Source organism: Lycorma delicatula, chromosome 2, assembly GCF_047948215.1.
Source record: "Lycorma delicatula isolate Av1 chromosome 2, ASM4794821v1, whole genome shotgun sequence".
NCBI lineage: Eukaryota > Metazoa > Arthropoda > Insecta > Hemiptera > Fulgoridae > Lycorma > Lycorma delicatula.
Window position 1 is genome coordinate 136,793,952 of NC_134456.1, and position 23,964 is coordinate 136,817,915.

The 23,964-nt window shown below is 34.0% G+C and overlaps 1 protein-coding gene across 2 annotated transcripts in view; it reads right to left on the reverse strand.

Annotated features, from left to right (window-relative positions):
- Fbw5 (F-box and WD repeat domain containing 5) overlaps positions 1-23,964 on the reverse strand; it is a 101,950-nt gene that overhangs the window by 39,054 nt on the left and 38,932 nt on the right. For both annotated transcript variants that reach the window (XM_075356281.1, XM_075356282.1), the window contains exon 4: positions 18,757-18,934. In XM_075356281.1, coding sequence (XP_075212396.1) covers positions 18,757-18,934 — 178 coding nt within the window. The remainder of the gene's footprint in view (positions 1-18,756; positions 18,935-23,964) is intronic.

The window sequence follows — 23,964 nt, forward strand, 5'->3', positions numbered from 1 at the left end:
GTAACATGGCATCTATGAAGAAAAATGTATCTATTTTATGGTTAGCGGAATTTAAATTTGTTGTCAGATTTTAGAAAACTTTTACTGTATAATACCTCCAACATATCAGTGTTGTACTGCATGGTTTCAAAAGTTTAAAGAGACAAATAAAATAAAAAAGAAGAAATATCCAAAATTATTCAAAATCACAATACAATAATACATTACAATTTTATAATATATTGTAACAAAACCGATATAATGGACCTGAGTAACAGATTCCTGCCAACTAAGAAGAAAGTAGTAGAAAATATAATAATGGAAGGAATCCAGAAGGGGACAAAAAGGAATCCTTTTTCTAAGGGTAACAAGTCTGTTTAAAATCGTTCTTTTTAATACTACAATAACACCTATAACAAATTCTGTTCCATGAGAAGAATTACCAGACCAGAGACGGAAATTCATGGGAAAATGTAAGGACTTTTGACGATCATTTCACACTTCTACTTGGGTCTGGTTCTGTAGGTCAAGAGGGTAGGTGTATAAATACTCCAGGAAGGACAAATTAGTCAGGCATGGCATTTTTCACACACGCTACAAATCATTCATCTCTCATCCTCTGTACAGTAATGCTTAACTGCGGCCCCGGAGGTTAATAATAATAATAAAAAAAAAAGGAAGGACGAATTAAGATCAGTTTTACACGAGGAGTTTCAGCAAGCAGTAAAGAAGAGATTATAAGCGTGTGTTCAACGCGATTGTAAGATGGCGTTATCTGTCAGCGTGTAGTACTGTTGCAGGTAGCAGGTGTGTCCGACTTGATGTCACAAGCATTCCAGAGTGGACAGTAAATGTATGCAGGAAGTTGTTCAGTGAGTTACTGATAGACAATTAGTGAAAGAGATAAATTATTAAACTCATTCATAAACTGTGGGGATAGTTTTATTTGTAAACCGCAAATGTATGTGGAGAGAATGGCATTGAATGAAATTCAGACTTGTATTATCTTGTATACTAGTGTTAAAAGTGTAAATGTTAGGGGTCTTGATAATGTCTTTTGTCAATGGGACTGAATTCTGGTTTTTACAATTTAACTACCTGTAAACAAAATCCTGACCTTACTTAACATTCTATTCTGTAAATAATCATTATTTATTATTACTGTAGTTTATTATAATTATTTTCCTAGCCCTGATGGGCTTTAGCGGAGGTCATCTTTTAGACTCTCTAAACTTGATAACACAACACAGTCATGGGTGTATTTACACAACCTACTATCGCCTTCATATGGCTCTTCCAACCAAGACCACACTTGATAACTTACAACCCTCAACTATCAAATTAACCGATTCACAGAAGCATGATCCCCACGCCTTCCTGTAATACCGAAGATTTTACACAAAAACGCTACCTATATCTGACTTCAATTAGAATATGCACTGAAATCATTACTTGATTGAGTCTTTAAATTCATACTAAAATACAAGGGTAAGACGATTATTATCCACATTGTAGTTACAAATTTTATTACAATAAAAATAGGAAACTTACATGTACATCAATTTTCTAGATAGTCCCCTTGCATTTCAACGCACTTGGTCCATCGTTTTACAAGTTTCGTGATGCCCTCATAAAAGAAGGTTTTCGGTTGAGCTGCGAGCCAGGAATGCACCGCCTTTTTTCAGTTTCGTCCGAGGTAAATCGACGGCCCCTTAATGCTTCTTTGAGTGGAACAAACAAGTGGTAGTCCGAAGGGGCAAGATCAGGACTGTACAGAGGATGAGCCGGTACTTCAAAGTTGCAAAAACACGACACCTTTCGACAGTAGTGTCGGCGTTCGATTCGAATTGCAGGCTTCAGCTTGGAAGTAAGCATCTCACCGTAACGCGCACTGTTTATTGTTGTGCCCCATACCTCATAATGTTCCAGTACTGGGCTTTGTGAGTCCCAAAAAACCGTAAGCGTCAGTTTTCCTGCGGACGGTTGGGTCTCGAACTTTTTTTGCAGGGCCAATTTGGATGTTTCCATTCCGTACTCTGCCGTTTACTCTCCGGCTAGTAATGATGGATCCATGTTTCGTCACCGGTGAAGATTCTGTCTAAGAAGATGTCCCGTTCGTTTCTATAGCGATCCAAATGTTTTTGGCAGATGTCCAAGCGCGTTTGTTTATGCGACTGTGTGAGTTGTTTTGGAACCGGTCTTGCACAGACTTTATGAAACCCGGGTCTGTAGTGGATGATTTCGTAGGCAGAACCGTGACTAATTTGCAGACGATGTGCCACTTTATCGATAGCTACTCGTCTGTCTAAGAAAACCATGTCACTTGCACGGTCATTCTTTTCCTTATTTGTAGCGGTAAACGGTCTTCCGGCTCCTTCGTCGTCCGTAACACTTGTGCGACCAATTTTGAATTTTTCATTCCGTTCGTAGTCACTCCGTTGTGGCAACACACTGTTCCCGTACTGTACCGAAAGTCTTCGATGAATTTCGGCCCCTGATACATCTTCCGACCACAAAAAAAACGGATCGCTGAACGTTGCTCTTCTTTGGTGCAAACAGAAAGCGAAGCAGCCATGGTTAACGGAAGGACAGCGATAATGAAACTAACCTAGCAGCAACAAACATGCACAGACATAACAATTAAACCACGCATGCGTCATCTACGCAGCACGGCAGTACTACCAACATAAACAAAAATATAACTAAACTGCGGATAATAATTGACTTACCCTCGTAGTATCTCATACAGAACTATCCTCATACCAACAAAACAGTATTGATCACAACAACGACAATTTTTTCCTACAATTTAATTTACTCAAAGTGCTCTTGATTTACTTAAAAATCAAGAAAAAGTTTCACAAATTTAATAAACCACTAATGAAAACATACTCCTATCTCTCTCTTCTGTTGTCCGGTTTCGGGAACAAGGTCAATGCCTACACCCTCCCATAATGCTGCTCCATTACAGTTCTCCACACATCCATTCTCATCCTAACAGCGATTATTTCAGCTAGCAGGGGCTCGATGCCAAATACGCCTATCTTGGCGAAGTAAGCATCCAGGTGGGCACCCAGATTGCTATTCTATCTAGTACCACTAGCAAGTGACCGTACTTCGTTTCTCATTTTTATTTTTATTTCTTAATTTTTTTTTATCAAGTAACCGTAGGCAGCCTAATGTCCACCTAATGGCCCTACGGCAGCCTCGGTTAATGGAGGGACCTTAGGTAGTGGCCAGTCTGCTGATCGGAGAGTGCCTGGAGCCGTCTGTTAAACGCAGGCGGAAACCCGGAAAAAAATGGTGGTCCTCTGACCTTAGCGTGCTGCGCGCAAGAGCTACTGTGCTGCACTGAGAAAGGCACCGGGGATTGTCCAACTTGACCCGGATATTTTCTAGTTGACAGCCGACAGGACGTAGAGAACCTGGTGGAGCTGACAGGCGAGCATTCTACCACTGAACCACCGATGCCGACGTTGTTGACATCCAAGACGGAGAGGTCCTGATGCACCCGACGGAGTTGACACCTGACAGGACGGACAGGACCCGACCCACTGACGGAGCTGACAACCGAGCATTCTACCACTGAACCACCGATGCCGACGGAGTTGACACCCAAGACGGAGTTGACAGCCGACAGAACGAGGATCAGACCCACCCGACGGAATTGACAGACGACAGGACGTAGAGGACCGGACAGGACGGACAGGACCTGACCCTGTCGATGGAGTTGACAACCGACAGGACGGAGAGAACCCAACCCACCCGACGGATCTGACAGCCAGCAGAACGGAGAGGACCCGACCCACCTGACGGAGTTGACACCCGATAGACGGAGCGTGCTGCACACAAGAGTTAGGTCCGCTAGGAGAAGAAACCAGCGTCATCCCCTACCGGGGATTATCGTTGATGAAGTGCGCGCTGAGAGTCTACCGGCGCGCCCGTAATGAGTATGGTCATGCCTTCAAGGAAGCTAAACTCAAGTTATGGGAAGACTCCATACGAGAGTTGCAGCGCAGCCCCTGGCAGCTAGCAAAATCATGTTACCCTCCAGTGTTCGATGGTCTTGACCACACTTTAACATCTGTGGCGACGTACTAGGCGTTCCTGGATACTCTGTTTCCAGATGCTCCGGAGGATGAAATAGAGGTAGGCGTTCGGGCGAGGGCTACGCCCTTCCCTGGCTTACGGGCTGTGGATCCCGTAGATATTGACCGAGTGGTTTCCGCTTGGCAGGCTGTTCACGGGGTGCCTTAGCTGGGGCTGCTTCCCGACTTGTTGGAAAGTGGCTTTGGTGAGGGTGCTCTTAAAACCAGAAAAGGATCCGAGTGAAGTCAGAAGTTATCAATCCATCAGCCTCTTGCCGGTATCCGGAAAGTTGCTAGAAAGCCTGGTTGTGGAACGCTCTGGGAAAGCATTGCAGTGAACTGTTTTCTAAATTGAGGCCAGTATTGCTTCACGAAAAATGTTGACACTGAGGATTGCATCTTAAATGCTCTTGCCGAGGTTGAAGGCATCGACTGTAAATATGTTTCGGCAATTTTTAAAGACATAGAGGCATTTCCTTCCTTTTGTTGGAGTTCTGTCCTCTATAAGTTGGAACACCGCAATGTTCCCGTATCCCAGCAGGCCGTAATACGTAACTATTTGTCTAATCGTACGATTCTGTTTAAAGATTCGCACCTAGCTGTGGAAAATCCGTCACCAGGGGAAGCTCGTAGGATTCCGTTCTCGGTCCCCTGCTATGGAAACCGGTATTTGACGGGTTTCTGGGATTGACATTCCCAGAAAGGGTCACGGCTCAGTCTTTCGTCCAAGCTTTTTTCGCTAAAATCTCCTTTTAGTTGTGGTAATTCACGACCGCAGCTGAAAGATCGAGCGCAAGCAGTTTGTCGACCGCGGAGGGCTGGATGAACATTCAAAATTTAAAGATTTCTGTGCCCAAGATGAAGTTTTTGATTCTCAAAGATGCAGACAAATTATCGTACAGTCGAAACCCCCACATTACGTATAAAGGCTATATAAGCAGCCGAATGAGTTCATAAGTACCTAAATGTTTTGTTTGATGAGAAGTTACTATTTAGCAATCACATTAGGCAAGTAGCGGCGGACGCTGTCTGTGATGCACAAACTTGGGAGCATTGCTCGGATGGACTATGTGTTGTCTTCGAAAGCATGATCTCTTACGCGGCGCCTGTTTGGGCAAATAGGTTGCATATGAATAGAACACTTGTTCAAAATGTAGGAATGCCCAGCACAGAGCCTTAATTGTATGCGCTGGTGTTTTTAAAACAACCTCCTACGAGGCTACCACTGTATTGGGAAAGGCTCTCCCAATCGATTTAGTGGTGAAAATTCGGGCGGGCATGTGGAAATTGCAAAGAAGCAGGGAGGCAGAGGTATTTGGGATGCGGTTTCGGGCCCGGCCAGTACCGAAACGGAACGGTGATCACAATGCACCGGATCTAAATTTCGTTCAGTTGCCCATCTCCCGCCTACAGAAGAGGCTGCAGAGCCTCGCAATGGAAGCATGGTAGCTGAAATGGGACTCCACGACTAAGGAAAGATCTCTGTACAAGTTTATACGGGATCTGGGGGGATGATATGCCTCGAGTTCGTTTTTAAGGGTAACGGGTGCCCAGGTGCTCACCAACCATGTTAATTTGAACCAATATCTGTTTCGGCTCCGCCTGGCAGCTGATGAGCTGTGCGTCTGCGGGGAGGTCCAGTCAAATGAACACCTGATGTTTGTCTGCCCTGCGCTTGGAGGGCCCAGCGACCGACCACCCTGGAACTTAAAGGTCAAAGGGAAAATTGGCCATTCACAAGCGGCGAGTCAATGTGGCAATTGCCGCATTGTCGGATCGTGTGGGAGTTCCTTGATGCGGTTGCTTTCTTCAACCGACATCAGTAGTTTATTTAAGGGAAAGACTCCTAACGCACTGCTGTGGGAAGCTAACCGAGAGATATATAGCTGACCACCAGTCATTTAGGGCTTCAAGCGCTTTAATGTGGTGTTCAGGTCGCTAAACTGTTTCGAGGCTCAGTAGCCGTTTGTGGTACAGACATTCGGTCTTATGCTTTAGGGCAACCGAACGGGGTGGTGGCGGGAAAAATGCCAACCAAACCCGACAAGACGGAGAGTACCCGACGGAGTTGACACCCGACAGAACGGAGAGAAGCCGACCCACTCGACGGAGCTGACAGCCGACAGAACGGAAAGGATCCGATCCACCCTACGGAACTGACAACCAACAGGACGTAAAGGACCCAAAGGAGTTGTTTGTCAACAGGATGTAGAGGACCCGAGAGAGCTGACATCTGACAGGACGAAGATGACCCACCCATCCGACGGAGTTGACAGCCGACAGGACGTAGAGGATCCAACGGAGTTGACAGGACGGAGAAGACCCAAACCAACCAACGGAAGCAACTATCGACAGGACGAAAGGTGCCAAACCCCGGACCTCGCGTCCCTTACCTACCTCACCGACCCACACCAGTACTGGATATAGAGGAGCCGACCCAGCGTACCGACCCCAGGATAGAGATGATCCAACACACTCTAACGGTTATAATTATTATTATTATTCTACATTGCAGTATTTTAATATAGATTACAATTTTTAATTTATAAATGTATAGTACCATTAATACCTAGGAAAACTAAAATAAGTGATTTGGAAAAATTAATCACACATTAGTTGTATCGTATTGTACAGTATGTATTAGAAAATTAAATTAATAAAATGGTAGTTGTATTTAGTTTCAATGGTATTTCAACATTTATATATAATATTTATCTATTTATTTGTTTTCATTTGAAAAAGTATTGCCGAAAAAAGGTTTAAGATAATTATTATTAATTTATTACATATAAACCCTCAACACATTTAATAGAATTAAAAATATAAGTGGACAGACAAAAATATTATTGGTATACAGATATAAAATGTTTGATTACCTGTCTGTCCTTTGGATAAAAATGTATTTTGCATGATTTTTTTGTTACCCAACAAAACCATGAGAGGGGGTGACTGTAATTCATTTTTTTTTTGTTTTTTTATTTTTACTTTTTTGATTTTAGTCAAGTAATCAGAGGCAGGTGCAACCAGTCACGTCGCAAAACCATGGCAGCGGCTATACTGGTTGATCTGCCACACCGTATACTGTGGCACCTTTAAAGTTAATTTTCTAAATAACCGAAAGAGATATTGTCAGACCAGAAATTTGTGAGATTAAAATATTTCACAAACATTTTTTGTTATTAATAATTAATATTTCTTAAATTAATTTTATCTTATCCAGAAATAAAAATTATCTCAGATTAATTCTCAAAATTTTGTGCGGTTTTTAATTCCTTGTAAGAATTAAATTAAGTATTGTGATAGTGAAAAATTTCGCTTTTCAGATTTCAACGGAAATATGCATTTTGACCATCTCTGAATCCATTTTCACTAGTGTCGGTGTGACAACTGTACAATCATATGTATCTCACATAACTCAAGAACGATTAGCCATAGGATGTTGAAATTTTGTTTTAGGACTGTTGTAACATCTAGTTGTGCACTCCTTTTGGTTGCAATTCCTGAACCAAGTGTCCAAAAAAGCCCAAAATCCAAAAAAATTGGATTTTGAACTTTTTTTTAACTGCAGTAATAAACCCTCATTGAGAGCTTTTCAATGATATATCATACATAGTACATATTTTCATCGGTTCCAGAACTATAGTCAAATAAAAGTTTAATTAATGAAATATTTGGATCTTACAAGGGAAAGGGAAATCGGTTCAAATCAGACTTCATTTGTTTTTTTAACTTTTTTTTAAATTTAAATATATCAATTTATTAATTATTATTAATAATATGTGATTGTAGAAATATTTTTAAAATAAATAATAACAATAAAAAAAAATAGGAAAAAATATCAGGAATTATTAACAAAATAAAATTTTATTTACTTTTCATTTAAAAAAAATTTGTATGTGTAATTTTTTAATGGGCATGCAAGAAAGTCATATGGTGTCTACATCAGATTTTTTTATGTAGAAAAAATTAGGTAAGTGAACAATAAACAGTAACTAATCTCTAGTTAAATACCAGGGCACTCCATAAAAATAGTCGTCCACTCAACAAAATTTAAATATATTTACTAAAATAAAAATATTTATTTGTAATAATATCCTGAAATAAGTCTAATGAAAACAAATCTATACATGTTATTTTCACTCTTTGTGGAGTGTTTATTCTGTTATTGAATAACATAGGCTTGCTCCAGTCAGGGGATGTAAGGTATTTAGGAACTCATTTGGATCATCATCTCACATAGAATGGTACAAAAATTAACATAAAACAACCTAATTTGTCAGCAAGAATTATGTCGATTGAAAAGGTCCCTAAGAAGATTGTAAAAGTCAATTTTGAAATCTGTTTGGACAAATGGAGTTCAATGTTGGGTATAATTGAAATTCTTCCTTGTTTCAAAACAAAATATATAAATTCTATGGAGACTACGGTAAATTAAAAATGCATTTATGTACAACAAAATTCGGTTTAATAGGGTGAATCAGAAAATTAAAGAATTTACTTCAAAAATGTGAACAATTTAATGACCATCTGAATCATTTGACGCATTTGTTCAATAATGAAAGGTATTTACAAGTAAAGATATTTAAAACATAAAATATTTTTGGCTTATCTGATTGATTTTAACAAATTTAGCTTTCAAGTTTCAAAATCTTTTTAGAACCGATATGGATGTATAATATTCAGCTCTAGGGAACAACTAATTACAGCAATATTAAACTGATCCAAGGGTCACAGAACAAGATAAAAGGAAAAGTGACCCAACCATCTTGGTTTGTCAGGAATTCTGAAATATATGAATACTTGGGATCCCATATGTTCAGGATAAGATTGTCATTTCAACTCTAAATACATGGTGAGACTAAATAGACATGTAAATTCCCTTGCTTTGAATCTGCTACATAACAGTGATGACATTAGACGATTGAAAAGGATGCAAGTGTTGCTGGATCTTAAGTGATGATTGTTGGTCACTAATTTTTTTCTGGTAATATTTCTTATTACCATTTTTTAACAATACTCATTCACTACTGTTTTAACGTGATTGTTGTTTAATGTTGTTTTCATTAGTTTATTTATCTAGCTGTGTTTATTTTCTATTTGATAAAAATCACCGCGTGTGAACAGAATGTGGTGGTCACATTGGTCGATAGATGGACAAGTTGTAGAACCCAGTGATGATAGTGCTTTTGACATGAGTGAGTTTATTAGATCTTACTTGTTTCTATTTTTTTTTTTTGTCTTGAGTCATTTGACTGGTTTGATGCAAATCTCCAAGATTCCCTATCTAGTGCTAGTCATTTCATTTCGGTATACCCCTTACATCCGACATCCCTAACAATTTGTTTTACATACTCCAAACGTTACCTGCCTGTACAATTTTTTCCTTCTACCTGTCCCTCCAATATTAAAGCGACTATTGCAGGATGCCTTAATGTGTGGCTTATAAAGTTTGTCTCTTCTTTTAACTATATTTTTCCAAATGCTTCTCTTTTCATCTATTTGCCACAACACCTCTTCATTTGTCACTTTATCCACCCACCTGATTCTTAACATTCTCCTATAGCACCACATTTCAAAAGCTTCTAATCTTTTCTTCTCAGGTACTCCAATTGTCCAAGTTTCACTTCCGTATAAAGCTACGCCCAAAACATATACTTTCAAAAAACATTTCCTGATGTTTAAATTAATTTTTGATGTAAACAAATTATATTTCTGACTGAAGGCTCGTTTCACCTGTGCTATTCAGCATTTTATATCGCTCCTGCTTCATCCATATTTAGTACTTCCCAAATAACAAAATTCTTCTACCTCCATAATCTTTTCTCTTCCTATTTTTACATTCAGTGGTCCATCGTCATTATTTCTACTACATTTCATTACTTTCGTTTTGTTCTTGTTTGGTAGTTCTTGCATAGGACTTCGTACATGCAATTCATTGTTCCTTCTAAATCCTCTTTACTCTCAGCTAGAATTACTATATCATCAGCAAATCGTAGCATCTTTATCTTTTCACCTTGTACTGTTACAAGGTGAAAAGCTAGTTCTAAGTAAAGATTAAAAAGTAACAGGGATAGGGAACATCCTTGTCAGATTCCCTTTCTTATTACGGCTTCTTTCTGATGATCTTCAATTATTACTGTTGCTGTTTGGTTCCTGTAAATGTTAGCAATTGTTCTCCTATCTCTTTATTTGAACCGTAATTTTTTTAAAAATGCTGAATATTTATTCCAGTCTACATTATCAAATGCCTTTTTTAGGTTTACAAATGCCAAATATGTTGGGTTTTTTTTTCTTTAATCTTCCTTCTACTATTAATCTGAACGCTAAAATTGCTTCCTTTGTGCCTATACTTTTCCTGAAACCCAATTGGTTTTCTCCTAACACTTCTTCCACTCTCCTCTCAATTCTTCTGTACAAAATTCTAGTTAAGATTTTTGATGCGTGGCTAGTTAAGCTAATTGTTCTGTATTCTTCACATTTATCTGCTCCTGCTTTCTTTGGTATCATGACTATAACACTCTTTTTGAAGTCTGATGGAACTTCCCCTTTTTCATAAATATTACACAGCAGTTTGTATAATCTATCAATCGCTTTCTCACCTGCACTGTTCAGTAATTCTACAGGTCCGTTTATTCCAGGAGCCTTTCTACTATTCAAATGTCAAATGTCAATAGTTCCTTTTACTTTCTTCATCACTAACATTCTTATATTTTCTACGTTCATCCATCAGCTGCGATATATCATCTGAAATCCAAGGTTTTCTACCAGTTCTCTTTGTTCCGCCTAAGTTCGCTTCTGCTGATTTAAGAATTTCCTTTTTAACATTCTCCCATTCTTCTTCTACATTTTCTACCTTATCTTTTTTACTCAAGACCTCTTGCGACGTCCTCCTCAAAAATCTTCTTTACCTCCTCTTCCTCAAGCTTCTCTAAATTCCACCGATTCATCTGACACCTTTTCTTCAGGTTTTTAAACCCCAATCTACATTTCACTAACACTAAATTATGGTAGCTATCAATGTCTGCTCCAGGTAAATTTTGCAGTCGACGAGTTGATTTCTAAATTTTTGCTTAACCATGATATAATCTATCTGATACCTTGCAGTATCACCTGGCTTTTTCCATGTGTTATTCTTCTATTAGGGTTTTTGAAGTGGATGTTAGCAATTACTAAATTATACTTTGTGCAAAACTCAATAAATCAGTCCTATCTTTCATTCCTTTTTCCCCAGCCTGTATTCACCAACAATATTTCCTTCCTTGCCTTTTCCTATGCTTGCATTCCAATCTCCAACAATTATTAAATTTTCATCCCCTTTTATGTGTTTAATTGCTTCGTCAATTTCTTTGTATACACACTCTATCTCATCATCATCATCATGGACGCTTGTAGGCAAATAGACGTTAACAATCGTTGTCTGTTTAGGTTTCGATTTTATCCTTATTACAATGACTCTATCGTATGCATTTTGAAATACTGTACTCTATCCCTATCTTCTTGTTCATTATGAAACCTACTCCTGCCTGCCCATTATTTGACACTGAGTTAATTATTCTAAAATCACCTGACCTTTTCCTATTGAACCTCGCTAATTCCTACTTCATCTACATTTAATCTATCCATTTTCCAAAAGCAGCCTAAAGTGACGCAAAATGATATTTCTCAAAAGATGGAGTCATCTTCCAGCAAGAAACTGCATCCTTCAAAAACAATAAGCAAATACAGTGGACAATTTAGAAAATATTAAGGTAATCTTAAGTTTACAATTTTATTTATTTAATTTTGAATGACCTGGTATTGTTAAACATATTAAAAATACCTTTAGTATTACATTAAACTCGCTTTTCAAATTCAAAGATAAACTCACTTTTAATCCAAATTAAAAAAATATTTTTTGTCGGTAATTATTATCACCAAAAACCAATATAAACCACCGGACTAATACCAATGTAAACCTACCAATTTATATACAATAATTTCTTTTCAAATTTACTAACTCACTATCATTTATATAGATACTATTTCAAGAAATAGTAAGTATTAAGAAATAGTAAGTATTTCAAGAAATAGTCGTAAGTTAAAATTTATAGTTTTCATGATCAACTGAATTAAAAAATTCAACAATTTTCTTACTATTTTTCAAGACTTAAAAAAAATTCTACGATTACTAAAGGAATTGTAATTGTAATTTGATAGCTGTATGCTATCAAATCTCTATGAAAGATCCAGATAAAATTTGTCTGTCAAATTGAATTATTTGAAAAATTAAAACTAATTTATCTTCTTCGTACTGCTAAAAGATTATATTATAATAATCTAACATCTAATTCAAACATTAAATCTAAAACCATGTGGGAAGTTATCAAAAGTGAAAGCAGATATGAAAATTAAGAAAACAGCTTAGACAACCACCAAAGATAGAAAAGAACTCAACTTCTGTTATCTATTCCCCTAATTTAATAATTTCTTTTCTTAAAATATCTTTCATTCCTTTTTCCCCAGCCTTTATTCACCAACAATATTTCCTTCCTTGCCTTTTCCTATGCTTGCATTCCAATCTCCAACAATTATTAAATTTTCATCCCCTTTTATGTGTTTAATTGCTTCGTCAATTTCTTTGTATACACACTCTATCTCATCATCATCATCATGGACGCTTGTAGGCAAATAGACGTTAACAATCGTTGTTGGTTTAGGTTTAAATTTTATCCTTATTACAATGACTCTATCGTATGCATTTTGAAATACTATACTCTATCCCTATCTTCTTGTTCATTATGAAACCTACTCCTGCCTGCCCATTATTTGAAGCTGAGTTAATTAATCTAAAATCACCCGACCAAGTCATTTTCGTCTTCCCTCCGAACCTCGCTAATTCCTTAATTCCTAGATCTACATTTATCCTATCCATTTCCCTCTTTAAATTTTCTAACCTACCAACCGTTTTTAGACTTCAAACATTCCATGCTCCGACTTGTAGAATGTTACTTTTTAATTTTCTGTGACCTCTTCCATATTAATCCCCACCCGGAGATCCGAACAGGGACTAGTTTACCTCTAGATTATTTTACCAGGGAAGGCGCCTCCATCATTTTTATATGAAAATGCAGAGAGCTACATTTTCTTGGAAAAAAAGCAGCTGCAGTTTTCAACTGCTTTCAGCTGCGCAGTACTCAGAGGATTGAGTGATGTTGATATGTCCGTTTAAGTCATCCTGACCTACGCCCTTAACAACTACTGAAAGAGCTGCTGCCCTCTTTCAGGAATCATTCCTTAGTCAGGCTTTCAACAGATACCTCTCTGATATGGTTGCACCTTCGATTCAACTCTTCTGTATCACTGAGCACTCAAGCCCCATCACCAACAGCAAGCTCATGATTCATAGAGGGAGCTTGTTACTATAAGTACGTTTATCAACATGGATGGATGTTTATGTTATAATCTTTTACTGTTTGTTTTCATGGAGGTGTCACCATCAGTGGATGGGCCTTCTCTCATGTAAGATTACTCACTGTTATGTATATTTTATAGTAAGAAAGCATTGTAGTTTTGCTAATGGTTGCAATAAATGAAAATGTATTGTGATTAACACTATATGATTCATGTCCTGGTAGAATAAAATTTATTTAAGAAATATAATGATTAATAAAATCCATATTTATATGAAATAATTTAACCACAATGTCACACAATTTAAGACTTAGTACACTGTATTCAGTTAGCTTACAGAGTGAAGAATTAACAAACATTGCCTTTGTATGAATGAGTTCATCATGATTTTACTATCACGTCCCTTGCATCAGTGCTGATTCACAACACAGCCATATCTATATGTAACACTATAATTTATTACTCGTATATAGTCACCATATAATTAATTTGTCACACAGTAGTCAATGAAATCAAAAGTATAATATTATCTTCTTAAGTTCTACTAAAACCCTTGATTTTTTTATACGATCACTCTTTAGTTTTTGTGTTCAATTTTTGTGTTCTTGTTATTATTTACTCTAATGTTATCTTAAAGTTAATATACAGCAATTTTTTAAAATTCACTGGAATGTGAGTGTAGTGCATTCCTAGATTTGTGTCTATACAACTTGAGTTATACAATTATACTATATCTGATACCGATTCAACTGATAATAGTGTACGATTACTGATATCCCCTCTGAAAAAAAGGCTGCAAAAAAAAACCCTTAAGTCAAGCAGAAAAACACAATTTAGATGCCTACAAAAGCAAATTACAGAGTAATCCAATGGCATTGATTTTGGATGTCGTTAATAAATTGCTAACATAAGTGGAAGTTGTGCTGTTTCAGTGTACAATGTGATTTGCGAGTATGAATCTACCAATTATGGTTTTCTAAAAAAAAAAAAAAAACCCCGCTGATCAATTGAAGAAAAAGCTGTTGATTTCAAGAAAGACATGACTTGTAAAAAAAGTACACAAATTCTATTTATTAAGAAACGGTTTAGCGAAGTGTTACCTCCTCTGGAAGATAATTCGGTTATTTTCTCAGACAACGCCCTTATCATTCATAATGGTGCTTTTGATATAGTGTTTATTGGATCTTACTTGTTACTATAAGTATGTTCATCCACTCCCATGTTTATTTTATTATAATCTTTTACTGTTTGTTTTTGTGGGGGCTGTCATCATTGGATGCGCCCTTTCCCATATAACATTACTTGCTGTTATATATATTTTATAATAAGAAAACATTGAGTTTTACCGATGGTTACAGTAAATAATGAAAATGTATTCTGATAATTAACACTATATGATTCATCTTGATAATAAGATTTAAAGAAAAATAATGATTAATAAAATCCATATTTTTGTGAAATAGTGTAATCAAAATGACGTACGATTTTAAGACTTAAATTTTTCATAGAAATCACTATTAAATTATTTAGCAAGTATTGAAAAGAATTGTTTTTCTTTAATCACTGCCTTAGAAAATATATCAAAAATTATTTCAGATATTCCAACATAAAACATAGCAAATGGTGATTTGCTATTAATACAGAAATTAAAATCATAAAAATATTTAAAACAATATTTCAAAACATAGTTAAGAATAAGTAAATCAATAGATTGCGCTTAAAACGATTAAGATATTATAAATTAAAGCCATAAAAATATTTAACAGTATTTCAAAACGTAGAGTTAAGAATACGTAAATCAGTAGATTGCACTTAAAACAATTAAGATATTAGTTCCATTAGATGGCTGAAGGAATAGAAGAATGACGAATTCAAAATAAATAATAACAGGAGCAGAAAGAGGTCTCAGACGAATCTGTCTTCTTAAACCACATCATTCAAATGCAATAGAGTAGAGGAATAGAGCAGAATGTGTTTACATCTACCGCTGAAAAATAACGGCAGAGATGAGTCAAGAGTTGCACAGCTTTAAATGAGGTTCCTTAGTGCTATTTGTCTCCCACAGTGAGCAAATATTTACACAGTACATCTAACCTGCTATGCTGATAACCTTTTTCCAAATAAGGATGAAAATATTGTTTACAAATGATAAATGTAATACAGTAATAATAAAACATTTTTAAGTACAGTACTAAATGCTAATTTTTAAATTTATTTGTAGTTATACTAGTAAAATTCACTCTAGAAAATTGGATGAGACAATCGTGAATAAGTAAAATCGTGAAGGATTACATTTCCCATCTAACCACAGTGATCAAAAAAGAACATAAACCCCAAAACAAAAAAATCATGTGGAGTGAGATCAGGTGACCTTAGAGGCCTTCATATAAATATAAGCTATGTCAGTCGGTACATGCCAATGTTCCAGCGGTTGGGAAAGTATATTGAATTAATGCCACCAATGAGGAAACGCCAAATAAATATTATTGCCAAATAAAATTTTCTGGTCCATCTTGGAGTTGAGAAAAGAGCTGTGTATCCAGTATATCTAAATAAACAACTCCTGTTATGCTTGCTACAATGAAAAATAATAGCTCATAAACTTGTCAGAATATCGCACAGAAAACACTTAATTTTTTAGAGTCCCTTTCATACTGTAAGCATGCACAGCAATTTTCTGATCTCCAGATACAGACAGTGTGTTAACTTTTGCACTAAAATGAACTGTTGATTTGTAATAAAACACAATACGATCAAGAAATTCACAATCTTCAGACTGCAACATTTTGACTGTGAAGTCAGCAAATGCAATTTACATCGGTAAAACATTGAGTTTTACCGATGGTTACAGTAAATAATGAAAATGTATTCTGATAATTAACACTATATGATTCATCTTGATAATAAGATTTAAAGAAAAATAATGATTAATAAAATCCATATTTTTGTGAAATAGTGTAATCAAAATGACGTACGATTTTAAGACTTAAATTTTTCATAGAAATCACTATTAAATTATTTAGCAAGTATTGAAAAGAATTGTTTTTCTTTAATCACTGCCTTAGAAAATATATCAAAAATTATTTCAGATATTCCAACATAAAACATAGCAAATGGTGATTTGCTATTAATACAGAAATTAAAATCATAAAAATATTTAAAACAATATTTCAAAACATAGTTAAGAATAAGTAAATCAATAGATTGCGCTTAAAACGATTAAGATATTATAAATTAAAGCCATAAAAATATTTAACAGTATTTCAAAACGTAGAGTTAAGAATACGTAAATCAGTAGATTGCACTTAAAACAATTAAGATATTAGTTCCATTAGATGGCTGAAGGAATAGAAGAATGACGAATTCAAAATAAATAATAACAGGAGCAGAAAGAGGTCTCAGACGAATCTGTCTTCTTAAACCACATCATTCAAATGCAATAGAGTAGAGGAATAGAGCAGAATGTGTTTACATCTACCGCTGAAAAATAACGGCAGAGATGAGTCAAGAGTTGCACAGCTTTAAATGAGGTTCCTTAGTGCTATTTGTCTCCCACAGTGAGCAAATATTTACACAGTACATCTAACCTGCTATGCTGATAACCTTTTTCCAAATAAGGATGAAAATATTGTTTACAAATGATAAATGTAATACAGTAATAATAAAACATTTTTAAGTACAGTACTAAATGCTAATTTTTAAATTTATTTGTAGTTATACTAGTAAAATTCACTCTAGAAAATTGGATGAGACAATCGTGAATAAGTAAAATCGTGAAGGATTACATTTCCCATCTAACCACAGTGATCAAAAAAGAACATAAACCCCAAAACAAAAAAATCATGTGGAGTGAGATCAGGTGACCTTAGAGGCCTTCATATAAATATAAGCTATGTCAGTCGGTACATGCCAATGTTCCAGCGGTTGGGAAAGTATATTGAATTAATGCCACCAATGAGGAAACGCCAAATAAATATTATTGCCAAATAAAATTTTCTGGTCCATCTTGGAGTTGAGAAAAGAGCTGTGTATCCAGTATATCTAAATAAACAACTCCTGTTATGCTTGCTACAATGAAAAATAATAGCTCATAAACTTGTCAGAATATCGCACAGAAAACACTTAATTTTTTAGAGTCCCTTTCATACTGTAAGCATGCACAGCAATTTTCTGATCTCCAGATACAGACAGTGTGTTAACTTTTGCACTAAAATGAACTGTTGATTTGTAATAAAACACAATACGATCAAGAAATTCACAATCTTCAGACTGCAACATTTTGACTGTGAAGTCAGCAAATGCAATTTAGTCAATAGGCTTCAAAACCTGTAACAGCTGTAAACATTACGGAGGGATATGCAGGCATTCCCTAAAAACATTCCATACTGTCATCATTGGGATCACTAGCTCGCAGCTGGCCTTCTTAAGAGATTTTTTTGGAATACACAGGGAAACTACCTGATAATGTTCACATTTTCATCAAATGTTACTGTCGCTTGGAGGATCACAATTAAACCTTCTGCAAAACACACACTGAACTATAATTACAGTCATATTTAGCAAACTGCAAAACACAGAAGGTTTTCTGTTCAGGTATTGTCATCTTAAAATTGAAACATTGGGGAATCAATCTATGCCCATGGTGCAACTAAAATTTGTTTTTGCTCTGTGATTCTAGCTTAAAACAACAATGTTCACCTCATCCAATAAACATCACAAAAATTAAAAAATTAAAACCATGGTGTACAAAAAAAAATATTTTTTTGTATACCTTGTAAAATGTTTCTCTTGGAACCCCCATCAAAAAAGAGGAATGAAATTTCACGATACATAAATTTTGTCAAATATTTGACACCGGTAAGTACGAATCATGTGGAACTGATATTTAGAAAATTAACATAGGCATGTGCTTATGATAATGAATGTAAAATCTTTGTTAAAAAGAATAGTTACAAGAATATTTACTTTTAACAAATCAAACCAGACTATGAGCTGTTTTGTGTAACTCAACAGAATACTTCTGCTTATGAGAAAGGACCTAATATGCATTGGTATTTTTAATAAATTACAAACATTTTTAAAGCAGGCAATTTTTAAAAAAATTTCTTTCATAGAAAAAATATTACTTAATAAATTTTTAAATAATACTAATTAAAAAATGTTAAAGAAAACCCTCAATTTTCTTCATTTCCATTCAACATGTATATAAATATGTAAGGGTATTTTATCATGAATATAAAATAATCATTTTTAATTCAATAAAATCAACTTAGAGGAAAAAGTTAATTCAAATAAATACCTTGTAAAGAAAAAACAGCTATTTCTCCAGATGTACTGTTGGGTGTACCAAAGTGAACACCAGAAACTAAAAGAAGAGTATCAGACTGATTAAACTGAGAAAACTGTGTATATTGCCAACTAAATGTCTTCATATCATGATGATATTTCTCCTCAGCAGGAAACTTTGACTTCCAAACCTGAAAAAAAAAATTTTAATTATAATTCTATTTTAAGGAATAATTTTTTTGCAAACTCAAATACAAAAAAAAATTGCCAAAATCCTAAATTTGGATAGACTCCTGGTATTAGCAGAAGGATTTCACAAAATGGTTTAGTTTTTTCAATTGAAAAAAAAATAAATTCCACTGAACGACCATGCTGTAACAATGATTACTAAACAGCTGTAATAGAATGAGTAAAGGTGTATCAAATGTATGGTTGAATATTATCTGGATTTATATGGGTTTCACATGCTGAACTCAATGAAGGGAACTGAAAACTACTTCACTCCTCAATTTCCCCGAGAAAGCATGGCAAAATATGTTTGTATACCTTAAGAATAGTTGGGACTGGCAGCTTATGTCAGGATTCCTATTCCATTACCTCTATAACCACTAACATACAAAATATGTGAGCCTAATCTACTTTTTCATTATTCAAAAACTAATAGCATAATAATATATATATTTTTAGATATTTAGAATTATATTGACTTTTTTAATAAAATACAGGCAGAAGATTTATCTTAGGCTTTATATGCAATTGTTAAAATTATAATGAAAGTCCTATAACAAAAAAAAATGTAAGAAATACTTTCTGAGAAGTCATGATTTGTCGGTCTAATGTGACATCAAACTACTTCTGTACTTAAGAAATACTATTAAGACTCCGTAAAGTAAAGATTGAAGACCATTTTGTTTTTTTAAAGAAATCAAACACTTTAACAATTAAATGTGCTGCTCAACAATAAGGCTGCAGAACTGAGGAGAAGCAGAATAGAATAAAAACTGATTGTGTAATTTTTTATAAAAAAAAATTCATAAAATTAAAATTGCTCTCTTACAAGGAAACATTTTACTTTTAAAAAAAATTACTGTCAATAACTTTTTAAATAACAGTAATTAAAAATTTACAGACCCATGAATGATTCTTAATCAATGCATACATAAATATATGCTAAAATAATTTTTATTAACACCTGAATACCTGAAATGTGAACTATTTCATAGTTATTTTTTTATGTTTTATACCTTCATGTATTCACTTATTTTCTTTAACATTATTTCATATGTTTTTATATATATTAAAAGATTAATATGAACTTTAATCACATCTATTTTTTAATTTATAATTTTTTTTTAAATATTTTACAACGAAGCGATCTATATACTGTATTATTATGTACTGATCAGATTAAAAGATTTATTATATCCATCCTAAGATAATATTCAAGATTAAGGACATAATCAGCAATTATTATATTATAGTAAACATTTTACATGAGAAACATGTTATGACCAATGCCTGAACTTTGGTAGGTGTTCAGTTTGGTTGCAGACCATTAAAAAGTGAAATATCAATGATATGAAACAATTTCCTGTCATATTTAACTTACATCATTCTAGTTCGAATGTAAAAAGGTTATATCATCTGTGAGAGATCATTAAAATAAAGTTAAGGTAAGATATGTTGTCTTATTTTAATATTCTGTACTAGGTGGTTTATTTTAATAGAATTTAAAATATACTACATATAGCTATATTTTAAATTATAGTTTATAAAATACAGCTCTATATATATATTAAATTAGGGACAGAAGACATCCTACTTATAAAAGAGAAATTGAGAAGAAAAATGGTAAAAGCGCTTGTAAAGATGAGATCAAGAAACAATGGGAAGAGTATATAGAGGATCCATATGTAAAGAAAAGGAACATGAAGCACAGGAAGCTGAGGTGGAAAAAGATGTTACAGCAGAAGAGAAAGGACCATTAATTTTGAGATCTTAAATTATACAAGCTATTAAAGACATGAAGAACAGCAAAGCAGTAATTGTAGATGAATTTCCAATAGAACTTTTTAAATTAGAAGATGAAGGAATAGATGAAATACTCTGAATGTGTAATACAAATTATAATACTGGAGTATGGCCAGAATATTTTGTTAAAACAATGATATACCGATACCTAAAAAGGTTAGAATGAAAAAATGTAAAGAATATAGAATTATAAGCTTAATATTACATGCTGCAAAAATAATGCTGAGAATTATGAATAGAAAGTCGATTACAAAAATAAAGGAGAATGCCTCAGGAAGAACAGTTTGAATTCAAAAAAAGAAAAAGAACAAGAGAAGCTATAAGACTGATTAGAATGACTGGAGAGAGATGTTTTGAAAGAGGAAGAGGATTGAACTTGTGTTTTATAGTTAAGGGCAATACCCCTGGTGTTTTATAATTAAGGGTGATTTATAGATAATTCGACAGAGTACAGTGTACAGTCTTTACAGAGTAAAGTTACTTGAGATTCTTTGAAAGAAAAGAGAGTTTATTAGAAAGACGGGAGACTTATCAGAGAATTAATTATATATGAAGAAAAAGCAGAGGAGTAAAGCAAGTCTGCTGTTATCACCAACAGCAGTTTCACTCTTTATGTCAAGGAAATTTTGAAAGAAATATTAGATGGCCAAAAAGGAGTAAGCCTAAGCGGAAGAAATATAAATTGTTAGATTTGCTGACAGTCTGCTGATAGTAACTAAAGATACTCAGACCTTACAAGAAATAATAAAAGCATTGAAAGTAGGGATGAAGGAATACGAGATGAAAATAAATATGAGAAAAACAAAAATTATGAAGGTAAGTAAGGGAATATAGTTGTAACACCTGAATTTTGCACGCAGTGAAACATAACTGTCTTTTTAACACAATGTGAACAGTTGTTTAAGGAATGCCCAACTGTCTAGATCATTTCCACACGTATTTCTTCAGGCTATGCAAGAAACTTGTTTGCACTGCTTCAATCCTTTCATCGGGCACTGATAGTTGTCCTGGACGTGTTTGCTTCAGTAGCTGCCTGTTTCTTTGAGTTGTTTGTCCCATCACCAAATGTTATTTTCATGCAGGTGTCTTCATTGTACACACGACTGTATTCACGCCTAACACGTGTAACTGACTCAAACATAGCAAGCCACAACATTCACTGAACCTTCCTCTGCACCACAAACTTGATGACTAATGTGCATATGTTGCCTGCATGGCCTGAAAACAAAATGTGCATGTGCTAGCTTTTGCATACAAAGATTTGGAGTGCTTCTCTTTCATTTAATGTTTAGTTCATTTCTACAATGCTATGTTCTGAAACAATAACCATTTAAAACTCTAATTATTTTATGGATGTGTACGCTGTATGTATATATATATATATATATATATATATATATATATATATATACTGTACATATATACATACATATATACTGTATATATATATATATATATATATATATATATCTAGAGAGAGAGAGAGAGAGAGAGAGAGAGAGAGAGAGAGAGAGAGAGAGAGAGCGCACGTGTGTGTATGTATGTGTGTATGTGCGCGTGAGTGTGTGGTTATAAAAAAACTCTTCTAAAATAAAATGTTACATATTGGACTTAAAAAATCAGAAAAAACTTTTAGAACACAAAAATGGGCTGTACACCTGTTTTTGAGGGTTCAAATTTAGGCATAAATTTACTTTCCTAAATTGCCACCCAAATAAAACTACAAGATAACATTTTTTGTAGACAACTTAACTGCAAGAAAATTTATGTAAAACTAAACAAAATTTTTAATAAACCTAATCTAAGTTTATTTTTGTTTTTTTATTAATAAAATACAAAAAAAAAATCTGAAAATCTTTCACAATAAATAATAGGTTAAGAGGTAAGTAGATTTAGTAAATTGATTACTTTCCTTATATTTTAATTAACTGACCCCATTTTATGTAGTAGTAATGGGCTGCTAACTATATCAATTCAGATAACTTAAATATCACCGATCAGATAAGAAAAAAATAAGTTATCAATAATTAATATTTTTAATTTTATACAACTGTGGTTATTAAGTAAACTGGTCATTAAGTATATGTGGTTTTTAGGAAGTAAAATAAAGCAGGAAATATGGAATAAGATAAAAATCAAATCAGGAAATAGAAACCTATAAAACATAATGATCAATTTCCTAATATGATATTTGACTTGAGACAAGCAGCCCATTTACCTGAGAAGATAATTTATTCAAGATAATTTTACACTACTCTAAAATAATATAAAACTTACATCATCATGTAAGTATTAAATCATAATATATTATTAATATACATTGAAATTTAGATAACTGCTTTTCTAAGATGTAAAATTTAGATGAATATTATTAATATACATTGAAATTTGGATAACTGTTTTAATAAGATGTAAAATTTAGATGAACCTTCTCATATAAAAATTTTATTAGCGTAGAATGATTTTTTTTAAAATTCTACAGACATCAAAAATAAACATAAAAAACAAAATAATTTCTTTATCGTTTTCCATGTATTCTTAACATGCTAATTGTCCAATTACAATCGCTTTTTTTATGATGAGAATTGAATTTGTTAGTATATGAAAAAAAGAAGATCAGAAATTAGACTAATCTAAAGTGAGATTAGAAAGGTGAACGGGTTTCAAACCTAATATCTGGATGAAAAGTAGTGCAATACCGCTTCAAAACAGAAGTCGATGAAGTGGAAGCATGTTCTCCACCGCTAAATAGAAAATGAAATTACTATTTCAGTATTAAATAAAAGAATAACAACCACTCTCTTATAAATAAAATAAAAATAAAAGACGACATAAAGAAATCAAAAAATCAATTTGTCTAATCAAACCAGGTTATAAATGATAGTAACAATACAATAAGAAATTTTGTATTTCGTAGAAACGCGTAGCATCTGTATGCAGACTAGTGCTTCAAATAATATTTCCAATACTTATCACAGTATTATTACTGCACTCGTATTTATTTAAATACTCAATTTTTTTATATATAATTCTGATGCTTTCTTAATCCTTTCATATTATGTATAAACTTGTTGAAATACAGCATAGCTATGAGAGTAGGATTTTTTCTTCCTATTGCTTTACAGATACGACCTTTATGATCTTTATTTTTTACAGGTGATATATTGTTTATATGCTTGCTTAAGTTCTG